Source organism: Oncorhynchus mykiss, chromosome 1, assembly GCF_057628025.1.
Source record: "Oncorhynchus mykiss isolate SJ-2025 chromosome 1, ASM5762802v1, whole genome shotgun sequence".
Lineage (NCBI taxonomy): Eukaryota > Metazoa > Chordata > Actinopteri > Salmoniformes > Salmonidae > Oncorhynchus > Oncorhynchus mykiss.
Window position 1 is genome coordinate 66,381,000 of NC_143022.1, and position 11,118 is coordinate 66,392,117.

The following is an 11,118-nucleotide window of genomic DNA, read 5'->3' on the forward strand; positions in this document are numbered from 1 at the left end:
CAGCGGTATCCTAACAAGATATTAAAATGAATTTAAGAAATGTTTATCTCGTTTCTGCGCAACTTCAAGGTGAGGCATGTGGCTGGCTATAACTTGTGGCAATAGTGAAACAGTTCTGTATGACAATACCCATGTGTTTGTCAGGATGACAGAGGAGAATAAGGAAAAGGTTCAAGATGGAGTATACATCCAAGAAAGGGGTATTGGCATACTGCTTCATTTTGTTTATTATTCCTTAGAGAATTGCGCATTTGATAGTTGTTGTTGTGTTGTGTTTACTGACTCCGCTTGGTGACCACATTTGACAGTGATACAACATCCCCCTCATATCAGGCTCAGCAGAAGTCAAGAAAGAGGAAGACTCATGCTCCAGGAATACAAGGTGAGATCGTCTTTATTTCCACTAAAGCTATAACCGCGATATGTGAACAGGTTAATCTTGTCATCCTTATGTTCCCTCGTCTAGTTAAAAATCCTACAAAATAAAATCAATGCTGCAAGAGAAGTGAGAATAAAAGAACCTCAGAAGATTGCTGACAAGCCGGTAGGGAAAATACAGGTCTTGTCATTTGTGCATTATACAGTAGGCTAGAAGTCTGACCAGGGTATTGGGTCTGGCTTTCATCATTATGTTGTACTATTGATTTGATACATACGTACTTAAATGAGAGAGTGTGTTTCTCTTATAATCTGGCCTGTCTTTGTACTATTTTCTCTTAAGTCATGCTCAGAGGAAGAAGCCTATCGATTCTTCTGCCATAAATTTGATGAATTGGAGAAGAATGGACCTACCACTGGCACACTTTCACAACAGGTAGCCCAGCAATAGTGAATAATATACATTTGGTGGAAAATGTACGAAGATAGCTGTGATCATAAATGTATTAAAGGCCCAGTGCAGTCAAAAATGTGATTTCCTGAGTTGTATATACACTGAGTAAAGGGATGCTGGCCCATGCGGGCTCCAATGCTTCCCACAGTTGTGTCAAGTTGGCTTGAAAATAGTTAATAGACCAATAAGAAAGAGAGTTTCAAACATCTCTGCCAATAACAGCACATTTTCCCCTCCCCACTCAGGCCACTCAGTCCTAGCAAAATTCTTGCTTGAGAAATTGATCTTTGCTAAGAAGCTATTTATGTTTCTTTTTGACCATTTGAATCGATAACAATCACAGTTTCCATACAATTGGCGACAGATTGTCATGCAAATATTCTACAAATCCGTATAAAACGAATATGCGCATTTTCCATCAAATTGACTTGTTGAGGATAAAAGTCTGTGCGTGATGACTTAGTGCTCATTAAAACACCTTTTGCGGTTAAATTCCCATGTACCTAATAAAAAATAGTATTTTCAACTCTACTGATGGTTTTCTCACAACAACAACAAAATTGACCCTCGCTATTCATTGGAAAGGAGCATCAAGCTCATCGCCTTGCACTTTCACCACCCTGTGAAGTTCATCGTAATTCAGGGAGGACCACACAACATGTCATCACGTAAACTCCCAAGTTCACTTTGATATGATGGTTAATTATATCAATTTTTGCTCATAAAAGCTCTTCCACCGACATTTCTCGCATAATACATTTGACTGACAAAAAGATCCCACCTCGTGTAGTGTATTTCTTTGTTGTTGACATTCGGAAGGTTTACCCATAAATTTTCGGTTTCCATCAGGCCTCGTCATGACATTATTTTAGCCGACATGTACTTTACTCGCATTAAAACGGTTGGATGGAAACCTGGTTAGTAAGGTACTTAATTGTTCCCCAGAAAGTATTTGATATTGAGATTTCTTTTTTTAAACGGCTGCATTGGACCTTTAAAACATTTTGTCATTCACCTATGTAACTGTGTTAGGAAATGGCTGCCGCAATATTAATATGCAGCCTTTATTGAAAGATGTTTATTGTTGTTTCCATGATAGAGCGGGAAAGATACTGTCATCGATATTGAGAATGTGGATGAGTGTCATAATCCTCTTGTTCCTGGTGATACTGAGACACTGGATGTAAATCCAGACCTTTTATTTGTACCCAGTGATTTACCAGGTGACGTAGACCTATAGTCTTTGTATGAACATTTTGAGATGTAAAAGATGTTTAGTACCTTATTGTTGCTTTTGTTGTGATTAGAACTGAATGTGAAGGAAATTGAATTTTAAAGTGAGAGTCATTTGATTAAATCTGATGACAGTAAACCAAAGGAGGATTATACCAAGGTATTTGAAGCCTCGTTTTTTGGAGGACGAAGGGTTTTATGTCTGTGAGAGGCCCCAAGTGCCGAAGAAGATGATAAACAAAATGGGCCACCGGCTGATTGAGGAAGAAAAGGTATTGATTCATGTTAATCACAATATTTTCTATTTTGTTTTTCAGTATGTTTAGGGGGTAAAGGTTGACTGATAGAGGGGTTACATAATACATATTGGTAATCATTTAATTGCGTCATATGAGCAGCCTTTCCATGAGCAGCCTTTTCATGGCTCTCTTTAGAATTCTGGTTATGAAACAACGTGTTACGCAATATCTAAAATGAGCACAGGAAAGAGGAGTATTCATGTTTACATTGAGATTTCATCAAATGGTGCCTTTTACCATTCAGGAAATATATGGAATCGGCTCTAATGAAACATTTTATGCTATGTACAGTATACTGCGTAGCTAAATGACGAAAATGTACATTTGCTGATATAAAGGCACATTACATTGGATCTGGTTTTATCTACATTTTATCAGCAAAGTACCACGCTGTGCACTTCTTGTCGTTCAGGGACAGTCCTGGTTTGGAGAGAATGGTTGCATGATTGCTATTCCGGACCCAATCCAGAAGTATTGGCATTGTAAAGTAGATTTCCCATTCTCATGCCAGTCTCCTTGTCTGGCCACGGTGCACATGAGGGTGAGTCTGTCCTTGAGTGTACTATGTGTGATGTAAAATGTGTAATGTTGTAATGTCTTACGAGTGGAATGGCTTGTTACATATAAAGTCCCTCTTTTCATTGATGCAATACCCATTTTTAAAGACACTTGACCTAATCCCACCTGTCATTAATACCATGCTTGAAGCACCTACAGCCAGTCAGTAATACCATGTCCCCTTGCAGCCTGATAAACTGCGAAGTGCAGGATCTGTTGTCTCTAATGCAGATGGCAGTGCAGGGCTGTGGCAGCTTGACCTGAACCTAGCCAGGCTGCATTTCACCCATCACCCCCTGTTTAGCACAGAGCATGTGTTGGCTCAGAGACTGTATGAGCTCTATGAGCATTATGAAACCCGTGAGATGAAGGGTGCAACTACCTCTCTGCAGGACAAGGTACAACACTATCACAAAACGTACAATTGAAATCATTTGGGGAAAGGAATGCAGTCATACCATAGTATATTGTTAATCTGAAATATTTTTTTGTACCTCACCCCTGGTAGCTAAGCGGGCTGAAGAAGTCAGAAACAGCCTTGACCACCACTGATGAAACTGCTCCTTGCTCAAAGTTACAGGATCTGAGACAGGAAATACGGTGAGAGGGATTTCTGTTCTAAGAAATACGATTCTTTACTGTACCTCTATGTTTGTAAAGGTATTGCTTGAATGAATCCGCTCACTGCAGAAAGACCCATGTAGCACTGAAGATTGAGAAGCAGGCAGACATCTCTCTGGTGAGGAACATTGTTGCTGCTTGGAAGCGCATCAAAACCCTCAGGGCCAAGAACGGCTATGTGAACACCACTGTGAAATTACAGCTGCATAAGTAAGCATCATTTGTATTATTTTGACACAGAGAAGACCTAAATGTGCTCATATCACATGAACAACACACATCGCTCTATGGCCTCGTTATTGTTATTTTATTGTGTTACGATGTCCTTTTTTTTTCTTTTTTTTTTTTTTTTTTTTTTGAGCAAACACTTTTCTGCATTGTTGGGAATGGGCTCGTAAGTAAGCATGTCACTGCAAAGTCTACATCTGTTGTGTTCGGCGGATGTAACCGAGACATTCAGATTTGGATTTGATTTATATTTCTTCATCCTCACATTGACTTTTAAAGTCATTGCAAAGCATACAGTGTATATCATCTTAAAGTAGGCTATTCATGTGTTCAACATTTAGGATAGGGCAGTTGTTACCATAGAGATACTAAAAAAAACGCATCTCCTGTCTTTACAATGGCTGCTTCTGTGAAAGCATGGGCGGAGCCATTTAAGGCTACATCCATTTTCAATTTTTCAATTTCTTCTTCTTTTACTTATTTGAGTGTATTGACAGTTCGTTATTAAACTGAAAGGTGCATACTACCACTAGTGTGTTGTAGTGTGTATAGTCTGAACAGGTATCAGGCCAAGTTTGGTGATTTACTGCCACTTGCAGTTATGGAATGTTTGCTCAGGAGTATAATCCATTGGCTGACCCTCCCTGCTGACCTGGATGGAATTCTGTGAACCTTGCTTAACCCAGAGCAAGTTATATCCATTTGACTACTTCAAAATGGTGAATGGCCCTCAGTGGCACTTCCCATGATACAACAAAAATCTTTGGGTCAAGTCTGGCCTCTATCCAACTCTATGGTTGTACCCAGGGAGTGTTTAGAAAGCATTGCAATGTATATTTTTTCATTGCAACGAATCTCGTTCACAGAGTGAAGGCAAGGATCACTGACAGCACGACAAACCGAACTGGGACAGATGAGCACATGAAAGCAAGTGTCTTCTCTCTTGACAATCTCTTAACATAACTGTTATTGATAAACTATAGCCGTACTGTTTGTATTAACCTTTGTTGCGTTGTTGTCGGTGTAAACATCCTATTCCAGACGAAGCTCTACACAGATGGTGACGTAACGATCAAGCAGCTCTACCTGTGTAGGGAGCTGAAGGAGCATAACAAAGAGGAGATATCCGTCCCTCCAGTTCCAGGACAAGAAGAGGAGATGTCTACTGATTCTGTCAAGCAGAAGGCAGATCAGTTAGATCTAGTTCCTGTTCTTACTATGTGTGGGGTGGTCACTCCAACCTCTAGCTGTCCACCGTAAGATTCTCTTCAGAAGCAGAATGATTTTTAGCTAGTTGTTGTTTATTGGTTCATTGAAAATGTATGTTTTTAAGACTATCCATCCGGTTGAGAGTGGACATGGCACTTACTTTGGCACCGACTGATATAGGATCATGTATTTTGATGCATTCAATTTCTTCATATTTTATTTCTTTTTACAGTGATGAGAAGGTTAGAAGATATGAACTGGCCAACCACAAAGTATCAGTGAACATATTCTATAATGGAAAGCATGTGTCTACCTCCGAGCCATCCATGTTCGACAACAGTGACTTCAGAGTTCAAATTCAACAGATGTTCAACATGCAGATTGTACACAGCCCAGAGAACATTATGCTTGAGGTATGTTTCTCTTGCTGTAAATAATATTGTTCATTCATTTTGGCTTTTGAGATGTTATATTCTTACATTTTTCCCAAAGCACTTTATGTTAAGCTACACTTTATAAAGGATTTGTTTAAATGGCCTTTTAAGTAGTTTATAAACTGTCAAGTATTTGTTTTGTAAATTCCCAATTCCAGATTTGTGAGACAGTGAAACAAAAGAGCACTGTTGTGGCCAAAATGTATGTGCCCATACCAGACAGGAACATGCTCTCTAGCAACGCTACAATGGAGAGGTCAGAGTTCAGCAGTGACAGAGCCATCAAGGCCTACTACGCTGGTGTTGGGAGCAGTGAGTTACGCTGTAGCTATGATATGTGATTATTTGGAAGATGTGGTATTTAGCATTGGTGAAATTGCTACAGGGATGGGGGGACATGCTTTCCCCCCCCCCCCCCCCCCCCATATACAGTATGAATCAAAGGTTTGGACACACCTTTATTTTTACTATTTTCTACATTCTAGAATAATTTAGGAAACATCAAAACTATGAAATAACACATATGGAATCATGTAGTATCCAAGAAAGTGTTAAACAAATCAAAATATATTTTATATTTGAGATTGTTCAAAGTAGCCACCCTTTGTCTTGATGACAGCTTTGCACACTCTTTTATTATTTTTTATTTAACCTTTATTTAACTAGGCAAGTCAGTTCAGAACAAATTCTTATTTACAATGACGGCCTACCTCAAATGTGCGCCGCCCTATGGGACTCCCAATCACGGCTGGTTGTGATACAGACTGGAAGCGAACCAGGGTCTGTAGTGACGCCTCTAGCACTGAGATGCAGTGCCTTAGACCGCTGCGCCACTCGGGAGCTCTTGGCATTCTCTCAACCAGCTTCATGAGGTAGTCACCTGGAATGCATTTCAATTAACAGGTGTGCCTTGCTAAAAGTTAATTTGTGGAAGAAGAGACTTGCTTGGGCCAAGAAACACGATCAATAGACATTAGACCAGTGGAAATCGGTCCTTTGGTCTGATGTCCAAATTTGTGATTTTTGGTTCCAACCGCCGTGTCTGTGAGACGCAGAGCAGGTGAACAGATGATCTCTGCATGTGTGGTTCCCACTGTGAAGCATGAAGGAGGAGGTGTGATGGTGTGGGAATGCTTTGCTGGTGACACTGTTAGTGATTTATTTAGAATTCAATGCACACTTAACCAGCATTGCTACCACAGCATTCTGCAGCGATATGCCATCCCATCTGGTTTGCGCTTATTCCATCTGGTTTGCGCTTAGTGGGACTATCATTTGTTTTTCAACAGGACAATGGCCCAAAACACACCTCCAGGCTGTGTAAGGGCTATTTGACCAAGAAGGAGTGCTGCATCAGATTACCTGGCCTCCACAATCATTCGACCTCAACCAGTTGAGATGGTTTGGGATGAGTTGGACCGCAGAGTGAAGGAAAAGCAGCCAACGGGTGCTCAGCATATGTGGGAACTCCTTCAAGACTGTTGGAAAAGCATTCCTCATGAAGCTAGTTGAGAAAATGTTAACAGTGTGCACAGCTGTCATCAAGGCAAAGGGTGGCTACTTTTGACCGTTGATTCTGATCACGAAAAACTGTTCAACTTGTCTTTCTCAATTTTTAAACAGAAATGGGTTTTGCCTTTGGTGGTTCATCGATGTGTCATTCTGGTCATGCACCAACGTAGCTAGTTCGTTAGCTAGTAACTCCTCCAGTATTTGTTGACCCCATTTCACAGGAATTGTTTTTGGACGGAAGCTGTAGAGATCAGTAAAAAATGGCACTTCTGTAGCCAAATATCTTATTTATCAATTTGTTTTCATTAAATGACCTGGTATGATGGTGCATTGATCAGGTACACAGTTTATAGCCGTCAACCTTTAAAAAAGTCAACCTTTAAAGTAACTGTTCAGCGTTTTGAGATTTCTATGAAATATGACCTATAATTAATTATGATATATGTGACATATATCATAATATATATCATATATATGATAATATAATATATATATATGATAATATGACCTATAATTAATACAGTATGCGTGAAATAGTTCCTTACAAAAAAGGGTAATTAAGTTTGTGAAAAAGTATTTTCTGTGTTGGAATGGTGTGGGCGTACCCCAACAACAGAATGATGTGGGCGTATACCGGTCATTAAAAATATTCACTCGAGTAGACTTTTCTCTCCAATTTATACTTTGGCCACAAATACAAGTATAATTTTGTCAACAACATTATTTGGGTATGGTTTAACAGAATATTCATTTTTTAAATTTATCTCTATAGAGTAGCAGGAAATTAGCATTCTCATTGCAAAATGTGAAAAATAGCATGTGATGAGCTATAAAACAGAACATTTTTCTCTGCCCCATGGTAAAATCTGTAGAATTGCAGGAAATGACCTGGCTTTTCACTTATCCTTCCACTTATACTGTGTTTTCAAAATACCCAACCAGATACCCCTCAAAATACCCCTCATAGATAATAAGTGAATTGCAGGAATTGCGTATAAAATGTTTTTAAAAACTCTCTACTGTTCGTCACCCCCAATATCTACACCCCAATTTTGCCCTTGATATTTAGTGATGAGCTATCCTGTGAAAGTCTATTTAAAAAGTTATGGTAATTTAGCTCACTATGTGTTTTTGTTGTTGTTGTTGTATAAGGATAATGTATAATGTATAATGTCAACCCAGGTCTTTAGTGACAAAACAATGGTCTTTTTAGATGTCCCATTCAAACTAGAGAAGGAGGATGCTGAGGAGTGCCTCATGACCTCTGGGAGGCTGCTGTATGTTGTCTCCTGGGCTGTGGATGAGAGTGGCTTTCCCATGGCGCCCACTGCCCCACCACACAGACCCAGCTCAACCAGGTGAGTCTGAACAACACCTGACTGACTTCCACAAGGTTGGCCGTCTTCTCACACACACGCACACGCACACACACACACACCTCTGTTTGTCTGTTACCTTATGAGTTGAAGGCTTTTCTTTATGCTGTCTTGCAATAGAAACACTAACCATGTTACATTGCCTGTAGACCCATGGCCAGCGGTCCCAATGCAAGTAGGCTTGAATGGATCAGGGACCTTCAGTTTGACCCCAACCACCCTTCTAACACAGAACTCACAGAACTCCTTAGGGTGAGTGTTAACACCGTAGACTCAGCACCTCCACTTGTATTCTACCAAAATAAACCCAATGATGTGTTGTTGATATAAAACACTCCGTGGTTGCCATGGATTCGAATCAGGAAACAGCTAGAGGGCTGAAACATGAAAGCTTGCCCGGAGCACTTGGTTTGAAGTGGACATTTGAAGTAGCGTCTCATATTGTTTGACCAATAGGAGGCCTGTGAGCAGAGAGACAGAGCCACGGGTCACTTCCGCCTGCATGCCCTGGAGGAGGAGTTTGACTTCACCACTGAGGAGCAGCTGGAGAAGTCCAGTCGCTTTGGTCTCCTGCAGCTGCGGAGCTCTCATGCTGTGGACGTCAGCCCCTCCAAACCCATCCCTCTCCACGACAGAGACATTACTGAAGCAATGTTCACTGTAATGCCCTTCTCATATAGCCTGGTTCCAGATTAGTTTGTGCTGTCTTGCCAATTCCTCCAGCATGGTCATTGTCATGCCAATGTTTGGCTATACACAGCATAAACAAATCTGTGGGACTAGAGTAGACTACTTCCTCATCCCTATATTCTGCAACGTTTTGGATTTGTTTCATATATAGTTTCATACAGGTACATACTTTACTCTCGTCCTGCAGTCATTTTGTGGGTGAATTGTTTTTAACAAAAGTGGACTTTTGTTGCTTTGTTGTTTCCCAGGATTATGGTGCATTCCCAAGTCTGTCCCTTATGGATGAAGACCCTATCACAATGCAGAGAGCACGCTCTATACACTACATCCAAAAGGTACTCTTATTCCGTCCCTAGATTCTGTCATCTGGAGTCAGATTGCATTTTATCGCGTATGTCTGTGTTCACGGCTTACTCATATGATCCGTTTGATATATGAACATGTGCGAACGAGTAGCAATACTGACATGTCATTTTCGATTGTCATGTGAGCTGTAATTGTTATTTTAGGCGCTGAATTTGGCAAGAGAAAAACTGTTGAACATCAAGAGGAAGTACAAGTTCTCTGATATAGTCACCGAGTACCACGAGGCAGATACAGTGATGTGAGTGTCAAGACTAATTTTCTCCTTAACACTTCTCCACATACAAATGGTGTTGCTGTACAGCCCATGAACCATATGTCATAAAGAAATCTAAAAGTATTTTTAGCTTTTGAGGCCTCTGCGAAATTGCAGTCATAATGATAATCATTTAGTGGGTGCTTATATTTGTTCTATTTCAATGTGTTTTTTTTGCAAATCCCATTCTCCCTGAGACACCCTTGGAAAGCAGGGTCTTCACAGCCAGGGTCTGGCATTCAACAGCAACCCTGGAGCAATACAGATTAAGTACCTTACTCAAAGGCACATTGACAGATTTTTACACATTGTCAGTTCTGGGATTCGAACTAGCAACCTTTCGGGTTACTGGCACAACGCTCTAACCTCTAAGCTACCTGCCGCCAGGCTACACGATGATACGTCTCTCTGTTTTCCTCTGACACTTCTAGCGTCCTAGCCTGGAATCCAAACTGATATGCTTTGTTTCACCATTGAAATGGAGCATATCCATTTGAATTCTAGGCTAACACTCTCCACCCCATCAGGGAGTTCAACTGGGACGTGTTCAGACTTAAGCGACCTCTCCAGCCTCAGCGCGTGAAGAGGAAGATCATTCCTACCTGCTCCCTCTCAGACGGGGACCTGAGGATCCATGTTGCCATCAACAATGCCCAGGGCCTGCCTGTTCGCCAGGAGGCTTTCCTCAAGTATTGATCCAAGTTCTACCCATCCTACTACTTCTACAACTACTACAGCTTCTAACGTAAAACCTATGCCATTCATTCCTACAGCAAATACCTCTACTTCTACTATCATCACTTTACAGTACACCCAACCCAATACTACTTGTACTATTAGCTGAACATATTCGCTATATCGACAATACAGTTGGCAACTTGCCTTAACAACCCCACATTGGCAGATACTTCAGCTTCTCATGCCTGCAGCTATCCTAATAGAATTCCTACTGTACTGTACCATGTGTGATGCAATGGTCCTCTTATCCAATTCTAGCAAAGATTAAAACCTTTTGACTGAATCTCCTCCCCCACGTGACAACCACGCTCATAGAGAACACCATCAAAAATAGACACTGCTTTCTATTTCCTTGACAACGCCGTTCCATCTGTGTGGAAGCAGATCTAATGAGTTGTGTTTTTGTGTACCTTCAAGGGAGATCCAGGCAAGAGGCTCCTGCTGTGGTCTGTCGAGCAGCAGCAGACTCAACATGAAAAGCAGCTCAGAAAAGGCTGTCCTACAGGTAAAATGGTAGAGGTAGCACATATTTGGTGCTAAAATATCACAGACGGAGACGTGATCGCCGTATATAGAATATTGAAACAGAATTAAAATTGCACGATTGACAGTCAGATACTACCGGACTACGAACATGAACTCATTTTCCTTGATAGCTTTTTGTTTGTTGCCGTATAGGCCGTTGACATGACGTACTGTATATAACAATGTGGTTATGTAGGTTCATAACAGGTACATTAGGTTGAGTTTTGTCCCATGGTTGTGCCAG

The 11,118-nt window shown here is 40.8% G+C and overlaps 1 protein-coding gene across 1 annotated transcript; it reads left to right on the plus strand.

Moving 5' to 3' along the window:
- Positions 1 to 280: 280 nt before the first annotated feature.
- On the plus strand, positions 281 to 10,391 carry LOC110526701 (protein CC2D2B). The gene is made up of 17 exons (XM_090237078.1): positions 281 to 382; positions 467 to 544; positions 722 to 814; positions 1,932 to 2,055; positions 2,201 to 2,337; positions 2,777 to 3,320; positions 3,431 to 3,522; positions 3,613 to 3,753; positions 4,638 to 5,027; positions 5,213 to 5,393; positions 5,573 to 5,726; positions 8,140 to 8,284; positions 8,452 to 8,554; positions 8,759 to 8,962; positions 9,241 to 9,327; positions 9,502 to 9,596; positions 10,139 to 10,391. Exons 9-17 carry the CDS (start codon positions 4,930 to 4,932, stop codon positions 10,305 to 10,307), a joined length of 1,236 nt encoding a protein of 411 aa, XP_090093204.1. The 5' UTR covers positions 281 to 382; positions 467 to 544; positions 722 to 814; positions 1,932 to 2,055; positions 2,201 to 2,337; positions 2,777 to 3,320; positions 3,431 to 3,522; positions 3,613 to 3,753; positions 4,638 to 4,929; the 3' UTR covers positions 10,308 to 10,391.
- Positions 10,392 to 11,118: the final 727 nt, after the last annotated feature.